This window comes from Anas acuta, chromosome 1 (assembly GCF_963932015.1).
Source record: "Anas acuta chromosome 1, bAnaAcu1.1, whole genome shotgun sequence".
NCBI classification, from domain to species: Eukaryota; Metazoa; Chordata; class Aves; order Anseriformes; family Anatidae; genus Anas; species Anas acuta.
Window position 1 is genome coordinate 142,488,955 of NC_088979.1, and position 19,593 is coordinate 142,508,547.

Genomic DNA, 19,593 nt, shown 5'->3' on the forward strand with positions numbered 1-19,593 from the left:
AGGAAGTTACTTTTGTCTCGGTCTGTTGGTTGAAATTTGGCTTCTCAGAGGCATCTCAAACATATTCCAATACTATATTAAGGTAGACCTAAACAACTTGAGATCTCTGCCTTTTTATTTACTTTGAAAACTTTGCAGAGCTGGCATTCACCCCAAACAAAAGCTACATGCATTTTACATGGCTATTAAAACAGCCTTCCTGCTCAGACTTGAGTCGGTGCCCTCAAATTTCCTTCTCCACCTCAATTTATCTTCCTTCAATTGAAATCGCTGTTACAGCAGATTAGCTTTATCAAGTTTATCAAGCAAAAACAGCATCCACTGCTCCAAATGAGCTCAGATGGAAGGCATTCATTTAGGCACCGCTCCTCCCCTTCCCAATTAAAACAATAACCAAGTTGGTAGGATGTTAGTCCCCCGCCACCCCGCTAGGGCAGCTGAAATTTCAGCACTGAAATAACTCAGAACCATCCCACCGTACGTGCACATAACTACGGCTTTCACAGCAAACGCCTTCAATGCCCTGTACAAAAATAACACAGTTTTTCTAGTAGGCTGCACTGCAGGAGAGACCGAACACAAAGCTCCCCGAGACCTACAGTCAACGGCACCTCAGGATTAAAATCCCGCATTTAGACTCCCCTACTGTATGCTTATTCCTCCTGACACAAGTAACTCTCCTATGAAACTGGCTGGGAACACTCTTGGCTTCCCCTGATGGATCTTGGTTTTCCTTCTCCATGAAGGCTTGCATCAGATCAGATGCACTCTGAAGAGCAGCTGGCGCAGGCACCCGGCGGGGTGGCACTGAGCACAAGCACAGCCCTCCACGAGGGAGAAAATCCCTGAGGCTCTCTTTTGTGCATTGGACAACTGCCCAAACATCCCAAACTGACTCAGAAGAAGGAAATGACCCACCGGCACCACCAGGTCAAGGAGGCAGCCCAGTGCTGACTCCCCAGTTCACACAGCATTTGCTCAGCGTTTTCCTTCACCTCTCTGCAGCTTTGAATGCTGCTGGCTAGTGGAGCAGGGCTTCAAAGTGCTATGCCAGGGCTCATTCCAGTTTGGCAAATTCAATTAAGCAAAGCAGAGAAGTTTTCCTCTGACAGTAGAAAAGCTTTTTTTTTTTTTCCCTAAACCAACTAAATCAAGTTTTGTTTCTAAGAATGACGTTTCCACCCTAAACCAACTAAATCAAGTTTTGTTGCTAAGAATGACGTTTCCAGCATTTTTGTCCTTTTTTTTTTTTTTTTTTTTACTTTTTATTTTTACGTACATGTTGTAGAAGGTAAAATGACCACACAGAAAGAAAACACGCGGAGGATCATACAGCTACCACTGCAGCAAGTTCGATGGCTCTCAAGGAGCAGCATACAAACACTTTGACAGAAGCCTGGAGACCACAAATAGATGATAAATAGCACGTTGGCTCTTAAACTAAACACTCATTTTAAATCCGGTGATAAAACAACCACCAGGAAGTACTTGATGCACCACCACTGACTACTGTATCCCATTCTGATTTTTTTTTCCTTAAAGGAAGCCCTTTCAATTTTCTTCTGCTCCTGTTATGCTAACAAAGACACTTCTGTGGAGCTTGTGTCACCATGTATTTTAGTAGAAAAGAACAAAGACTCTCAGCTTTGGTACTTTAAAGTTAACTGCATGAATATGGGGGGCTTCCTCAAGCATATTTCCAGGGGTGCCATGTAGGTGTTAGGACTTCACACCAGGGCACTCTCACACCTGAAAGGAGACAGGAGGTTTTCCTGCTGCTTGAAAGGAGTTGGGGGGAGCCGAGTGGGCTGATTTCTGAGACACACACCTGGCTCGTATTAGTAGAAGTAGCCTGCAGACTGCTTACTACATACGAGCTCTGGTCTTTACGTAAGAGCTGGGTACTCTCTCATTTAAGCTGACCCCACTGACCAGGAATGCTGTTTCTCCAGGCCTTGGGTATCTACCTGGAATGTCTCCAGGCTTGTCGTGCTCCTTGGGTTTGGAAGATCTCAGATGTGAGATACGGACTGCTACTGAAGGTGGCCTTCCCTCAGCGCAGGCGCCACAAACTGGCTCAAGAATCACCCTGACAAAAAAGATTTCCTAATACTTTTGAGGATGGGACCTCCAAGGGCTGTGGATGCACTCTTCATCTCTCAAGATGAAGCCACTTTTGGAGAATAAATGTGGAGGGGAATGAGCATGGAGGCTAGGAAGAGACACAAGAACTGGCCTGACTTCCCCGAGCTGCCAGGGGCTACTTCTCAGAAGCCTGAAGGCAACGTTTGGCAGAGAGAACCAGGCCACGACATCAGAGGCAGTCATTTTATTCATTTAGTTCCCTCAAAGAGGAAAAAAAAAAATAATCTTCCTCTATTCATCAGCTGCCTACACAAAAGAAAAGCCCTCCTCGCACAAGCATCACTGGAGGCTCAGCGCAGAGCTCTGAGGAGAGCCAGGGCAAGAAATTGGAGCTTGTCGTGCTGCTCGCCAGCCAACAGCAGGCCGGAGGCAGGGCAGGCAATCCTGCACCCTACTTGTGGGACAAAGAAAAGGTGACTGAAGGAAGGGCCCGACATACAGCACTTTGGCAACGAGGACAAGAGCCCCCGCATGGCTTGCTAGCCTCTTGCTAGCGGCTGGCAGCCGGCAGGAACAAAGAAGCGTGCTCGGTGGCAAGCAGCGTTGTGCAGGCAGGTGCCCAAGTGCCCGGGATGGCCATAGAGGGGGTGTAACTGGCACAGCATGTGGGATTTTGTGTCTGGGGAGAGCGGAAGGTGCTGGCTTCTTTTGGCTGTCACCAGTCTTAGTGTGATGTTCATCAACAGCGTATAAATTGCCACAAGGAGAGGAGCGCTGCACTGCTTGCCCTGTTTTCAGCAATGCGTGTGTATAACACACATGTACATTGAGTGCACTCCTCCAAAAAATAGAAAAGCGCACCCAAACAGCGTTAAGGACTGGAACAACCCCCCATTCTCACTGCCCCTTTGCTCCTGCAGTGTTTTCCTCCACAAGCTGCCTCCTACCCCAGGGCACGCTCCCATCTCGCAGCAGAGCAAGGGGCAGCCCCCGTGTGGCTCAGCAGTGTTTCACCCCGTGCAGAGGGGCAGTAAGAGCGTCAGCCAAGAAACAGAAGGGGAAAGCACTACTATCTAATTCGAAGGAAGGAATAGGAGAGCTTTTTCCAGCTGTTAGCCCAGGGGCAGGAAAAGCTGCCCTGCTCTCCCTCTCCCACGTAGCTGGACTCCCAATAAGCTGCAGTTACACCGTGCACTGCTGCAGCTGAGCTTCTCCCTGTCCCAAAGTGACCTGGCAGCACTGCAGAGGAACAGGCATGGAAGCCAGCCCTTGGCCGTGCCATTGCATCAGGAGAGCAAGCAGCTCAAAGAATGAGCCGAGCAGGTTGGGAGCCAGGGCCACTTCATCAACGCTCATGGCCCCGTTTGTCTGCAGCTGGAAAGAGGAAAACCGCAGAGGCTCTGCTCATTATTTTCGCTAAGTCCTGCAGCAGGTTTCCTGCCCTCCAGACCTGGATTGTACAGCTCGGTGCCCCCCCCTGTTGCTATACATAGAAACAATCAGCTAACAGGCAGGGTAAGGCACGGTACATAAATAGATTGTATTTAGCAGCACGCTTAAGCCCTACAGGTAGGCCTGCCCTTTATTTAAGAGAGACTGCAGTGGAATCATTGCAGGAAAATAAAACTTTCTAGTTTGGGTTAAAGGGCAGAGGGTGACCAACAGTTTTCTGTACTGAGAGCACAAGGTGCAACTTCATCCTGAGTGAAAAGACTGATGACTGCCGAGCGTTATTTCTTCTCCCATCTGTCCCTTACACGCTTACACGATAAAATAAATGCAAACCACTTGACTGCAGTCAGACTTGGCATTTCAGATAGCTTGGGTGGGGGGTGGACAGAAGAAGAGAACAATTGGGGGATGAATACATGCACTCTAAAACACAAGTAGTTCAGAAGACATCAGCCAGTCACTAATGAGATTTGGATGTCCAGCTTGCCCAGGGGAGGGGGGAAGGGGAGTCCTGCTATTAATAAACTGCTTCTGTTTGAAATTACAAGCTCAAACACAAAGGGTCAGCAGTTCTCTAGAAATAAAAAATAATTAAAAAAAAAAAAAACACACACAACTTTTTCAGCATGCAAGCTGCATCACTTCTTTACAAAAAACCTTGCTTTTAGAAACAGATGGCAGCCTGCAAGACCTACAAATCCTTTGTCTGGAGTGGCAAACTAGGCCCTATTGCCCATCAAAGTCAACCATCGCATTGTGAAGCACTGACCCTAACAAATCCATTATGTTTCTTTCTACCACAATGCTAAACCAGACAAAAATGAGTCAGACTTAATAGGAAGGGGTGAAGGATTTTAAATCCCTTTCCCCCTCCTCCCCACAGAAGTAATGCCACTGGGGAGAGCCTCTGCCGCCCCTTCACTGAGGGGCAGTGCCCCCGTTTGGGCCAGGCAGCTCTGAGGAGGACGGGTTTGGGTTTGAAGCATTTATGCAGCTCATTGCAATGGCTTTGAAGTCAGCAGCCTCCGCCAGCCAAACTACCCACACAGTCAAGAGTGAATATCCAGAGCAGGAAAGCAAGGCCCTTACAGTAGGTGAATAATTAGGGCTGAGGTGCTTTGTAGTTTCCCAGCCCTCCCTTTCCAGTGCTGCCAAAGCACACGGACAGGAAGAGCCCTTTACAGGTAGCTTCAGGGAAGAGAACACAACTGTTTCTCTCCCGTTTCTCCTGCGTCAGCTGAGCCCAGGCAATGGAAAGGAAAATGTGAAGTGACAGGAGCGCATATCAAAGGAGACGCTGCCTTCAGTTGAGGGAGGAAACGAGGCAGAAGCCTGCTGAGGAGGTGACGGACGGGGCGATGGTTGGTAAAGGAGAGAAAAGCCTTTGCCTCGCTGTGGGTTTTTGGTACAGCTTGATGCACAAAGGGAAATACCCATCGCTGGCACCATGGGCAGACACCTCCCAGCAAGAAATACTTCTGTCAAAGAGAAAATCTTGCTGAAAAACAGTGGGTGCGGATTACAAATGATCCAGCTGCTTTCATCCTGCATATTTAAAAACAAGATACAACAAAAAAGGCAGTGTCCTTGAGGCAACTCATCGGTTGGATTTTTCACACACTCATAGAAATTGCCCCCCACCCCCCTTTACCAGTTTTCTTGGGCATAAAACAATCTCTCAAGGACATGGCAACAATGACGCCGAAATTCAAAGTGCTGAGATCAAACACATGAAGCTGATGCTCATTACAGCTAAATTATGTCATCTATCTGCAGGCTCAAGCTTATTCTTTAAGACAATACAACAGTCATATTAATCACAGCCATTGTGCATTGCTTGGAAGACGCCTAGAAAGCTAAAGAATGCAGCTGAGATTTATTATCCTACAGTGCCAGAGCTAATGACACGGTTTTCTCCTCAGTATCTTTCTGCTTGTGGTTTGCCACCTGTTTGCACCAGAGGACCTGAACCGAAGATGTGCTGGCCCTGGAGGCTGGTGCTTGTGCTGTGACTGCTCCAGCAGAACACCACTGAGCCGTGAGGAGGGGCTGCTTCGGGGGCAGCTGGCAGTCAGATTATTCATGTAAAGCTGCTATTTTTCTTAAGTTTTAAACTTCCAGTTCCTTTTTGTGCTTTATGTGGAGAAAAGGTACGCCACCGAGCCTCTGCTTGAGCATAAATGACTCGCTGCACCCTTCCTAAAGTTCGTGTGAAGATGCGTGCCATGACCAACACAGCGATGCATTTGAGCAGTCTGTCTGCTGGCAGCATTCTTCTGAGTTTGCATTTTCTTCTATAAATATTTAACATACAAGAACTGTTCATGTTACCCACTTTGCCCGAAGTGTTTTGACAGCCATGCTCACCCCATGACAATGATGCTCTATTTAACACTGCAGCTGCAGACAGGAGGATTTGGTTTCGGTTTTATGCAATATTGTGAAACCCATGACCTCATCCAAAATAAACCAGATAATACATTTTTAAGGAGTAGAATTTAAATGTGTAGGAAGGACAATTATCAGTAAGCCACTACAAAAAAAAAAAAAATTAAGTCGTGACTGCAGGAGCTTACTTAAATTCAGCTAGAATCCCCTTCTTATTAAACATATTTAGGAAATGACAGTAAGCTTTTCCAGGGCTGATTGTCTCTAAGTAGCCTTCTGATAAGGTTTCTCTGAAGGCTGGGATAATTTTCAAACTTTCTGGACCACAAATTATTGTTGACTCTCAGAGACTTCTGCGTGCTTTTACCAAGCGCTTAACTGAACCCACGAAAAAAGAGCCAAATACTCGGCAAACCACTCATCTCCCTGAGGGAGGTTTGGCCACACCAGCCTTCAGAGAAACTAAGACTCAACACAGTCTAGCAGCGAGTAACCAAAAGTCAGCCCCTCACAGCTGATGAAGTTCACAAAGTTTTTCAGATGGAGAGAGTTCAGGGCAACAAAACCTAAAGACTTAAATAGCCCACACAGAACAGTTCTGCTGCTATGAGTGATGTGGAGATGTGTTTTAAAGTGCTCCCTTTAGCAGGGAATCACTTAAGTGATTACTTAGAAAAAAATATATGAAGGTAATATAAGAAAGAAACCGAGTCAGCCACGTTTATCCTTTCCACATGGACACTACCAGTGCGACCCTGGCCTGCTCTGCCAGAGCCCCCACAGCTATTTCCTCACTCTGCTACCAGGAGGCTCAGCGATAAGGTATTTTCAGGAGACACCTAACAGGCCCAAGCTATGGTTTTCAAACCAAGTCCCTATGTTAGCCCTGGCTCTGCAGCAACCCAGAGGCACCCTCAGCGGCCGGCACTCGCCTATTAAAAGCCTGCTGAGAGCGTGGAGCGGTGCCACTTTGGGATGAGCAGGTTAATCAGGCGCGGCCTGCCAGCCGCCCGCCGCACTGCGGAGCAGCGCTACGTCCTTTCAGGCCGCTTCAGTGGCCGGCCTCAGCTGAACACGGACATTTAGTTCAAAGACAACTCATAAACGTGGAGCAATTAGCCGTACGTCTTGCACTGCCTTTTACTGGAGGTACGCACTCAAAACTCAATGTACTCAACACGGTTTTATGACCCCTTACGCATCACTGAGAATTCAGATCTTGGTTGTTAACAATTTTATCAGAGGGGTCACAATAGCTTTTTTAAACAACAGCAAAGCATAAGGAAGAGCTGGTTTGTTTTTAAATGTAGGAAGAAGGAAGATTGGGAAGTTAAAAAAGTACAGAGCCCTCTTCCCCAGCACTTTCTGCTTCTGTATCTCCCTTTCACTGCATTTTGAGGAAAAAAAAAAAGTTTTCCATAGACACATTTCTTGGATGCAATAGCACCAACAGAGCCAAGTACCTACAACTTTTCACTGAATTTGGGGAAGGCCTCAGACCCAGCAGACAACCACCTTCACACTGCCATTAGTTGGCAAACTTGGCTTTGCTCCCACAGCCCATTATCACGCTGTAGGTGCTGTGTTGCTCCCCTAACGAACACCCCTCGTGTGGGACTGAGAGGGAAAGACCAAGGAAGATCGCATTAAACACAGCAGCATGGTTTCACAGATCTGGGTGAAGGCACTAGGTGTATGCCAGGGCAGAAATTTGGGTCCTCTTGAAGCTAGCTCCTTTTGTCCACACCAGCCCATTAGCTCTTCTTGCTCCTACTTCCCTCTCCATACCTTGAGTGGTCCTGGACCCCAGGCCAGCAGACGGGCAGGGGACAACACACGTACCCTGTGCTCGGGGCCCGGCTATGTGGCTGCCATTAGCCCAAAAATAAATCAAAAATCTCCCTATCATTTCAATTTTACCTCTGATGAAGTTAAAATGTGGGTTCAGTAACTGGTCGATAAGGATACAGAGTTCTTTGGGGCTTTGTGGTTTCTCTATTAAAGAAGAAAACAAAACAAAACAAAAAACAGGCTAGTGTGATCACATTATCAATCACACAAGCATTAGTTTTGAGTGTGAGACTACCACAACATCACCAACACAGATGGTCTGCTGCCGAGTGTAAACTTCCCTTTTTAGCTATTCAGTACACTGCAAGCAAGTGCTAGGACAGAAGTCATTGTCATGAAGTGCTGACAAAATATTAGCCGATGACTGAAACCCAAGACGAGTTTTGAATTGCAAATAGATTTCAGATCTAAAACACTATCAAATACAATAGATCTTGGGCACTCCACTGCAGCAGTTGCTGCGAGAAATTCATTCTTAGCTCTAGACAAGACCTGAATTTGTGCATTTTCTCCCCAGCACCTGGACAGATGCCTTACAACACTAGCACAGACCTGCAGGCAAGGAGCATGAATGCATCCCGGCCACAAGACAAGACGTTTGCTCATTCTTATTCCTGCCGAAAGCACAGGAGCTGAACTAACAGGGGCCCTGAGCCCCGGGTCACAGCCAGGGCAGGCGCGCCAGGGACCTCGGCTCTTCCTCACCTGCTGACCGGGACAAAGCACGGCCGAGGGGTCTGTGCTCATTAAGGCAGGGTTTTCATGGGAAGTTCAGCAAGCATTAAGCTAGAGGGTTTTTTTGTTGGTGGTGATTTTTTTTTTTTTAAAGCAGTGTGTTAGACTGAGCTCTTTCTTTCCTCTCCCAACTCCCAACCCTGCAGGCAGCTCCAAGAAGAAAGGAAACATCTCCCAACTCCCAACCCTGCAGGCAGCTCCAAGAAGAAAGGAAACAAAGACACAGGCATAGGAACTATAGACGTTATTAACCAGAACGGCTATTGTTAAAGTTAACATCTTGCACCACCGTTCATTCCCCTTTCTCTAAGGATGACATAAAACGACAGCTACAGCTGCCTCACCCTATGCAGATGTTCATATTCATACAGGAAAATATGCTTGCTTAATTCCTTACACTGGGATTCTTTAGTTCTTAGTCAGTCCTCAATTTAAGATAGCAACATTAGACCACATATCCCTGCTTGAATTATGACAGTCAAACAACATCTGTTATCACACTTGCTAAAGCCAGAAAGAGTCAACATATTTGCAAATGCTAGTAAGACAAGCCTATCCAGAGTAGCATCATCTTGGGAAAAGGCTAGACACGTGATCCATCTGTGCTGAAGAGCTGCTATGTTGATTTCCAGAGAAAATATTCTCCCTTGGCAGATTCATAGCAGTAGTCATTAGAGACAAAGGTTGACAACCTGCAAAGGGGTGCACTGAAGATGCTTTAATACCATTCTTCCGAGCTTTGACATTCTTGAAGTGTTTACAAGGCAAAATGTACAGGAGAATGCACCATTCAAAGCTCTGCAACGAGGCATACATCCGTGATCAGTAGTTTTACAAAGAACCTGACAGCTCTTAAGCATTGTAAGTCATGACCTGGCATCTCATATTCATTTATTACACAAAGGTGGTGGTTTTCTTTTCTCTCTCTCTCTTCTTTTTTTTTTTTTTTTTTTGTTAATGGAATGTGAGGATTCTGCCCCAAATACTCCGTGCAGTGTACCTACAAATTATTACACTGGAAGAATAAACCACATGAGAATGCGCAACATCCACATGACAAGAGGTCCCATCCAAGAACCTGTGACACGGCCCTCTCGCTCTCCTACACCAGACAGAATCACAGAGGTGTCAAGGTCTACGTTAACAGAGCTGTTGCTTTGTTTTTCAGCATAAAATTATACTTAATTTCAAATTCATGTCAGAGTATTGCTTAGCATAAAGCAAACAAGAATATCAAGTGGGAATACTGATGGAAAAACAGTACTGTGTGAATAACTAACTAATCAACAAAGCATCCCCTCCCTCAATGAAAAGCCAAATATTTACCCAATTGTATATTGCATTCTTTACTCAAATACTTCACAGTTTGAATTAAATAAATAAATAAATAAACAAAAGCTTTCTCTTTTCTCTTTCCAGAATGTCTCATGGGAGCACAGAGGGCACAGAAGGTATTCACACCATTGGAACAGATTCCTCTCAGCAGCAACCTGGACACAAAGCCAGGGAGGTGGGATCCTGCACCAGGGCTGGGGCATCAGCCTCCAGGGCAGCAAGAACCTGGCCTCTGGATCCTGCCAGGCATCTCCCACCAGTATAAGCAATACATATTTGGACCGTGGCAGCGTCTTCCTCTCCCAGCAGGCTCCAGCCACATCCAGGACACCAGTCAGTCAAAAGCGGGCTGCTCAGCCCATTTGATGACCGTTTCACTGAAAAATTACAAGTTCAGTGAGCGCTTGGTTTCATCGTGTCACTACAAACAGCTCTGCCCTCTCGTCTTTCAGTCACAAGGCATCAGAAGCGCATTTTGCACCTGGGCAGCCCAATGTAAGAAGCATCCAGTGACACTTGCTTGTACCTTGTAACTATAGTTACTGCTAACACCGGTAACATTGCACTGCATGCCTATCACTTTGCACATGAAGATAGCTGTGCATAGAAATGAGCATATATATAGAAGCTAAAGAAAAAAAATGCAAATTTATACAAATAATTTCAACCATCCATGAAAAGCTGCAGCCACTACACACCCACAACAGTTGAGCTTTTTATTTCATTTTTTTAAAATCCTGTCATTGTTTACAGAGAATGGTATTTCGGATTAGGCCCCCTCACCCTTCCACATGTTAGTCTTTAACATGACAAGAGAATACCAAGGAGGGGGTGGAAAGAGGATTCTGGCCTTCATGCTGTGCAACCTACCGCTCACACAGCTTCAAAGCCCCATTTGACATACAGCTTGTTTAAACAACAACAAAAAATCGCTACCAGCTCCAAGAACTATTGCAATTTGATGAATAATATTACTGTAAAGCAAAGCCAAGTTCATGCTCTGAGAAGGGAGAACAAGCTCATTCTCCAAGAGTGATGTTGCCCCGAACACAAAACAAGAATTGATGATGGTTTTGTATGTAATTTACATTTATTCTTCACTCAGAAAAAGGTTTTGATGCAGATCCACGAAACCCAAACTTACCTCCCCCCCTGCCCCGTATTCTATTTTGCCAACAGTTAATTCTTGCACTGTCGCTCGAAGCAGTCCACGGATGTCTAGCAAAACCCTTCAGCCTACTCTACAGAACATATATATTACCAAGGCAATTTCCATTTCACTCTTTAAGCATCTGTTTTGATGTTTTGAGTTATTTTTAATGGATTTGGTTGCTATGTAGAGAAATGAGGAAGAAGCAAAACCCCACACCCTGAAGGAACATGGCTTGACACTTCCAGCAAGACATGTTCATCAAGCCTAGGATACCCCAACAAAAAACTCTCCGTTTAGGTACAATTATCAGACAGCTGAGCGAAACTGTTTGACTCCAAACACAGAGCACCAATTAAGCTGTTTATGTTTTCATACTGGTAATGTAACAGAAGCTTCTTCCAGGCATCCCAGTATCTGACACCTCAGCAGTCTGAGGCACATTAGTCATCTCCCAAGTATGTCTTATTGTGATGACCCATCGCCATTTCTTCCCTAATTATTTCTGAGATTATCTATACAGCTAATGTGACTAAGACCCACTCTTTCCTGACCAAAATTGTTTTTCCTCCACGTAGCTTTTCCTACCATAAGATTTTTTTTGCTGTTCTCTGGTCAAGAGGTAGATAATAAAGGGGGGAAAGGGGGAGGGAGTAGGAATTGAATGCTATTAACACCCACGAGCTTTATTTATTTTAACTGCTACTGTTCTTCTCCATACACAGGAGATCTGGCTGAACAAGCTGCTTAAAATCACCTTTCCACATATCTAAGTGGTCATACATGACCACAAATAGCAAGAAGCGCCATAGCATTAACTGGATCAAAGTGCAGACGGTGTTTATTTGTTCTTCCGTTCACATTTCTCCTTCACTCCAGTGCTCGTTGCACCAGACCAGCAGCTGCAGCAGGGAGCAGCATGCCAGCTGTGCATCCAGCATCACCTGCAAGAGCCACACGTTTGCCAGCAAGCTCCAGGGACTAGCTGGCATTCAGGACAGCTTGATTAGTCCATGACAAACAGGTGAAAAACGGCAGGCAAGAGAGCTGCAACATCCTCACGTTACTGGCTTGCGTGCACCACCACATTTCCTGGTGCCAGTTGTTTCGGAGGCATTTCTGCGGCGAGCTCTGCGCCTGCACAGCAGAGGCCTGGGCATGATGTCAAGGCACTGGCACGGCTCCTGCAGCACTGGCGCATCTCTGGCGAGTACAGAAAGGCTTCTCGGGCAAACAGCTGAGCAAAGAAATCAATACTACAGTCACGCACCGCCCTTAGCAGTTCTGGTGTATGCCCTGTCTCTGCTCCAGCAGGCCTCGCCGTCAGAGAGGCGTATGTCTCCTTCCTCAGGTGCCACCACCCTCGGGCACTGTGAGGAGCACCATGGAGGTGGACGTTGACCCAGGAACCTTCTCTACTACCAAAGGCACCTTTACCTCCTGCACAGGCTCAAAAACACCATCTTTCCCCACATCCCACCAACATCCAACTGCAACGAGGCCCTGCTAGGCCCAGCTGGGTGCCAGCACCGTCGCCTTTCCACACTCATCTCCCGGGGCAGGTCCTGGGCTCTGCCAGCCCCAGGGACACCAGCCCTCACCAAGTGACACCCTGCAGAGCTGCCAGGGTGGGGATGGGTGACCCCAAACACAACATGACATGATACAGACTGGATTCAGGCCATTCCTGTATGGGACAGCAGCTCAAATGCTGCGCCTGCAAGCACTTTGGTGGCACTGCGGTTTACACTATGTGAAGGGAAAAGGCTCCATGCCGCAATATTAACAGACCTGTTACTACAGTTTTCACTTTGCACAAAAAAAAACCACCCTCACTTACAGTGGCATACCTTCTACTGTGCTACTGCGGCAGCCCCTGGCAGTGAAAAAGCCTTCTGAGAGTACAAGAGGGCTTAGCTGAAGTGGAAATTAAAACAGCAGCTTATCGGGCAAGGGAAGAACACGAAACTCTTTTTGGTTTAGCATTAGTGTGTCGGTGCTATCGATACAGATACTTTTCCAACCCAATCAATTGGTTGGCTCCTTATTTTCAAAGGAATAAAAGATAAAAACTCAAAGAAAGCAAACGTATAATAGAAGGGTTACACCATGGGAAAAGAAGCATTTAAATCCAGTGTCTGTCTGGCATATATGAAGATAGAGAATGAAGGCTTTATTACTAAAGCATATTAACACATCACAGCCGTTAGCAATTCTACAAATAGTCTGTTATCCGACGAAACAGGAGAGTCGCTCCTTGTTGAAGGTTATTGTAACTGGCAGTGATGCTTGTCAATAATATTGGCAACTCTTTATAAGGACACTGTTTCCTTTGGCTGCAGAAATTATCCTACAGAAGCTAAGTCTGCATTGTATAATTCAGAAATCTATAGAAATCAATAGGTGGTGTTACAACGGAATTCTGTTTTTCCCCAGTAGCAAAAAATCCGATCCAAACCCAACCCAAATCCAAAAAATCCTCTGAAGATGCAGAAGAGAGCAGAAACATTAATTTCTGAGCTGAGCCAAGGCTGCGTGGCAGCAGAGCTATCTCCACACTCCCTTTAACTAGAACAACAACAGTTTTCTTATGCAGATCAAAATCAAAATATTTGATTTTATGTTAACAAAATACTAACACAACTTAGTTTTCTATCAAACAGGTTTCCTAAATGTATAGCCTGTGTTTCCTCATTTATTCCAACAAATTACCAAAAAAGTTAGTTTGATAAGCCAGCTACTCCATCCAATCCCTCATCCACTAAAGTTTCATGTTCCAGCCACAAAACCAGAAGATGTAGTGCTGCATCTGAGCATCTCCTCTTAATGAAGTGGGGTGGGAGGAACACTAGATTTCCATCGCATCTACCAGCACTGTAATGATCAGAAATCCTGAGCAACCTACTACAACTGCTTCTGAGGTGCATGTTAAGGTATGTTTAGTTGTACATGAGACATCTTCTCCTCAACCAGTACTAGTTTCATCCTTATCCAGGTTACTTAACCAGGACAATGCATGTTTTGCATCACTCTGGACTGTACTTAAAAAATGAAAAGCAAAACTCCCGTAGCCTGCTTTTCATTTGTCACAACCAAGTCATGAACAGGAACTGCAACTGTTTAGACATTCCTTGGTCAAGGGAAATTTATCTGTATTTCCAGTAAACTAGGAAAAAACCCAATCACTTATTTTGAGAAAGGTCACGTACACGAGAAGTTGCATCACTGTAGCAACGCCACTACGTTTTCCCCTTCGAAGCCTGGCACTCTGTTGTGACCTGGCACGAAGGAAGTCAGATGGAGGGAGAGCCGCGCGAGCTGCGTCAGGCTGTGCACCGCAGGAGCATGCAGGTGCCAAGTGCACACAAAAAATAAAAAGGCTTTTGCCTTTCTAAAAATAAGAGCCTGCTAGACGAGAAGCACAGTTAGCCAGACTGCAAGGCACACTGTTTGTTTTTCATCATTATGGGCGCAGATAATGTTTCACTGATGGAGGAAATTAATTATCAACGTCTGGATATTTATAGCAAGAGGCAGAAGTATTGTTTATTTTCCCCAAGACACTCGATTTGCCCCGTTAGCAGGGCCAGTGAGCCCTCCCAGCAACTGCTTGGCTGGTCACAGCAAGAAAATAAATAGCTGGTCTTAAAAGCAGTGAAGCTCCCTACAGCTTTAAAGTATAAACTGACCCAGGATGCTACGACACTGAATCCAAAACTAGACAATGCAAAATATTGCCAGACAAGATACAATAACTTGAAATTCTCCTAATTGCAAAGTATTATCTCGATACCATGCTCCATGCTTGAGGTTTTCACATGGAAAAAGCTATAAAACATCACATTTTACACAGCTACTACAACTTCAGCAATATTCACATTCCTAAACACAGAAGACATCATCCAACACAGCCCTTCAGGCCTCACTTCCTACACTGGCTTACTACACCCTCACCTTTAACCACATCTTCTCTCCCTCCAAACTGCTCCATTAGCATCCACTCCGCAGCATCCTCTGCAGAGCTCAGACCTCTTCCTCTAATTGGGAACAAAATACCCACCTGTAATTCCCTCTCTACTTTCTTCCAGAACCCGAAATTATTTCCCTCACTAAGAGACTTTGTCTTAACTGACTCTCAAGTACTTGGGATTTTTTCCCTACGTTACAGTATTTAGAATTTGTATGCGACTCTTTAACAAGGTACTACAAAGTTTAATATGTTATCAAAACAAAACATAATGGTGGCTACAGGCAGAAAAATCTTATGCCTTGCACACGTGCTTAAATTTTATATAATATGGCAAACTATTAATAGAAGCAGTTTAATAAACTGTTTTTCTTTTAATAAACTGCTTTTCTTTGAGGCAACAAAATATTTACTACAATGCGTTTCTTTAAGCACATGCAATTCCAGCGCTGATGGTCTCAAGATGACTTTACCTGGAGAAGGAGGTATGAAGATGAAAGCAAACTGAAACGTATCTTCCATCAGCCCTGAACACAAGAGAAAAACTTCCTTCATCCTATTTTAGTGGAGCTCAACAAGAAGCAGAAACTAATACTGAAATTTTCATGCTTTTCAAGATATTTCATGTCAAATAAACTGCTTTTCTTCCCCGACCTCTCCAAATATTAAGTGCCAAGAAATCCTTAGACAGTTTCCTTTCTTCCCTCAAGTCCCTAGATTTTTTTCTTTCATCCTTGACCGAGAGCTCTGTGCTAGTGCCACAAGTGTTTGCCAGCATTATAAACCATACGCTACGGTGCTGCATGCCTGGATATACCCCCAAGTCAAGCAATAGGTGGACAGCTTTCAAACAAACTGACCTGAAAACCAAAATGACGTCACTTGAAAAGTCAGCTGTGGAGTAGTTTCCTATATTAAAAAAGAAAACAAACTACACCGCAAAATAATACACATGCAAAAGTGAGAAAAAAATCTAAGCAAAATGAATCATTTGCATGGTGGAAAATTCTCATCTACCAAATGTATATTAAGCACTTAGCATCTGCAGGATCACCTACAGAGCAAGTCACTCTTCCCTAAAAGCATGTAGAGACCTTGTCAACCTTTAAAAACTTGATTGTACTTCATTTTGTGATTAAACATAACAACCCTACAAAAAGAATTTGAAAGCCTCACAAGGGCAGTTATTTGTGCTGCCTCCAAGAGAGCCGTCGAACATTTTGCTTCACGCCTGACGCATAAATTCACAGATGTGTTTCTATTATTTTTTAACTGCAAAATCTTTGTGCGGAGGGAGAATTTGGGTTTAAGTCGTCGGGCAAGGAAAGCCTTCCTGTGCACCTCGAGCTGCCCACAGCACAGGCCAGGCAGCTCCAGCTGACACCAGGGCTGCCTCACCCGCAGCTCCTCCGTGCCTTTGCTGATCACCAGCCAGTCCACCTGGAAACCAAAAACCCCACGAGGATTTTGTAACTTCTGCTTTTCCGCTCACAGAACAGGCCCCAGGGCCTCCGTCTCGTCTCGCTCCTCTGCTCAGTGCTCAGGTCTGGTGCGGTTCGATGTGCTCGAGCCTTATTCCAGCAAGGTGCTTTGTGTACTGCGGCTGCTAAGGGACTCGCACGGTTTGAGATAAGCAGGTTCTTAATTACTTTTTTGCTAAATTAGGGATGATCTGCGTGACGGCTTAAGCGATGGCAGCTCTTCACCAAAGGCATGACTTCCCTCAACAGCCTCTTTAAGCACAAGGCTAGCAAGATGGAAAGCTATCACAGCTACATAATTCAACACCAAGATAACAGGCTCGTTTCTTTCCAGAAAGCATTGTAAAAGCATTTTTAGAAAGCAACAGCCCCATTTGTGGGTGTCCTGTGACACAACAGCCTTTCTATTCCTCAAGCATCTCTCTCCCTGCGTATTCCAATTATGATTTCAATCCTGGTAGCTCAGTTTTTGAAACCTGTAACAGACAGATGAGATCTCGCTGGTGCCTGCCTATGGTGGCATTAATACTCCCCAAGGTTTAACAGAAATGTCTTCTCAGCTGCATCTAAAACCAGAGTTAATTTCTCCATGGCTGCATTATATTTGTGGCTCCCAGCACTGCCTGTTCTTCTCCAACGTTTCCAAGTGCTGAGCTCCCAGCTGATAGCAGAGAGCTCTTGTCACAAGTCCCTAAAAATATAACACTGCTCAGTGGTAATATGAAGTCCCACCATTGTTCCTGTTACTCCAGTTCTTCCTCTACCATATCCCAACCTCCTTAAGCATTGAAGATGCCTCCAAAATTGGATTTACCCAAAAGTTTTTACATGCTTAAACCATATCTTTAGCTTTAAAATCAGATACGCGTTGCTGGAAGTTTGGCTAAACCCCCTAAATTGCCGTGGAAGACACAGAGCCACGACACTGTATGGACCAAAAGCGTTCATCTGCCCTTGAACAGTGCTCCCCAAGAGCACGTTGGTTTACCCTATTGTGAAACGGAGCAGAAAGCAGCAAAAGACAGGTTTTTAAAAGTACAGGTAGTCACCAGGGAAGGTACAGCCTGCTAGCCACCACTGCTTTAAAAATAGCCTCTTTTCAGAACAACGAGTTAGAGATGACTCAAAATTCAAGTTCCTGAAACCCCAATAGGTCGTGTTATGCAAATCCAACCCTGCGTGCCATCAGCTGGGAGAAGGCTCATGAGCCAGGAGATCTCTATTAAGAGCACTAAAGCCAAACCATGATCGCAGTCACGGGCACATGTTAAAAACCACACAGCTCAAAGAGCACTTGGCTGAGGCATCAAGTCTGAGACCCTGACTCCCTCGAACGCATGCTCCATGCAAAGACCGTGGGGAAGGCTACGGGTCCGGGGAAGTCGGGTGCCCTGATCTGCCCCCCGTTTGCAGCCCACAGACAGATGAACTTCAACCGGGGCGCGCTGATGGGCGACGCAGATGGCGACTCCTGCTCTTACACAACCGGGAGGCGCCGCGCTCCTGCCGCAGCCCAGCGCACGCCTCGCCGGGACCCTTGGGTGGGCACGGCTGTGGGGTGCCCCCCATACCCACAGCATGGGTACAAACGGGCAGCAAAGCGCAAATCCCGACTCCAGGAGGAAGCGTTTAGCATCCAAGCACTGAAGTCCCGTTACCGAGCTTCTCATCAATCTGATTTTACCTGTGAAAAAAAAAAAACGGCTTAAACGCTTCCTTCTGAGCACAGCGCCGTCTGGGGGGGGGATGCCGCCTTCTCCCCGCACAAGCCTGCCCAAACCCGGCGGTGGGCAATGACCATCCGAGCGGATGAGTTAGCACCGCCACGACCCCATCGCCACAATTTCCCTTGGCTCCGTGACACCTCCGGGGGCGGAGGCCGGTTATTTTGGAACAGATAACCACCAAACGCAATAAATAATAAAAAAAAAAAAAGGGCAAAAAGACGCGATCCCATTCATTTCCTCAGCTCCCCCCATACCCGAACCAGGGCCGAAGACGCCGTCTCCCGGCCGCGCTGCGGCGCGGAGCCCCCCCGGCTGCCTCCCCCCGGGGCGGTGCCGGTTTTGGGGGGGGGAGTGCGGGGACATTTTGCAGCAGCCCCCCGACCCCAAGGAGCCCCGCAGCCCCCCTCACCTGCCAGCTCGTCGGGCTCCAGCCCGCTCTCCGCGTCGATGCCGCAGAGCACGAAGTAGTGGGCGAAGCGGCAGGGAGCCGCGCCGGGCCCGGGGGCGCCGCTCCCGCTCATCCCAGCGGGGGTGGCGGCTCCGTGTGGGTGCCGCAGCGCTCACGGAGCCCCCCCGTCCCTGTCCCCGTCCCCAAATCCCCGTCCCCGGCGGCTCGCAGGCCGCGGCGGGCGGGCACCGAGCGGCCCCGGCCCCGCCGTCAGCTGAGGGGGGCGGGAGGAGCGGGCGCACCGCCCCCGCGGGGCTTTTAAAGCCTGCCCGGCCCCCCCCGCTGCTGCTGCCCGGCCCCGAGGGGAGCTGAGGGGCTCCGGGGGTGGGAGGGGGTCCTAAAGCATCTCTTCATGGCCTGATGGACCGGGGTTTGACAGCCCTTCTGGCATATCCAGGAAGGAATCGGCGTGATTTTAGCCCCGTTCCTGGGAGCCCTCTGGTTATCGTCACCCCACACCGAAGCACTGGCTGATCTGCTTTTAAAAGGGTAGGGTTTGGAATCACAGAATCACTCAATGTGCGATTTAATTCTTCCCTCAATTCGCATACTACCCTTGGTATATTCAGTGTGCAACATTCAGCCCCATCCCTTGCTCACCATGGACTCTTAGGATCTGCCTCAGTTACCTCTCAGCACCATGAGCCACACGCTCTGATCTGTATTTGTCCTTGTTCAACAAACCCCTTTGATGATGCTGTTGGTGTAGGAAATGCCCACACAGAACTCATTATTTCACCTTTAACACAGGCCATAACGCAGAGGCAGGGGGAAGAACTGCTCCCTCCCACCCGCTGGCAACCCTCAGCAGCGTCTCTCACGGTCTCCTTCCCCTTGAACCACCACGTTAGATGCCCTTTCACATCTCACCTTCCTGCCAGACAAGGACTCAACCAATTTCCCCACTAAAATATCCAAGGAAAAAGAAGATCAGAGCCCTCTGTCACATCACAGCCTCTGGTGGCTGCAGTGCT

The 19,593-nt window shown here is 46.9% G+C and overlaps 1 protein-coding gene across 6 annotated transcripts in view; it reads right to left on the bottom strand.

Moving 5' to 3' along the window:
• Positions 1-18,836, bottom strand: part of DENND5B (DENN domain containing 5B) — a 109,146-nt gene extending 90,310 nt beyond the window's left edge. For 3 of the 6 annotated variants that reach the window (XM_068661952.1, XM_068661961.1, XM_068661969.1), the window contains exon 1: positions 18,581-18,835. In XM_068661952.1, coding sequence (XP_068518053.1) covers positions 18,581-18,692 — 112 coding nt within the window. In that variant the 5' untranslated portion in view covers positions 18,693-18,835. Of the gene's footprint in view, positions 1-18,580 lie in introns of all 6 variants that reach the window. The other 3 variants (XM_068661942.1, XM_068661978.1, XM_068661988.1) reach the window with 3 other exon arrangements.
• Between the last annotated feature and the right edge of the window lie 757 nt (positions 18,837-19,593).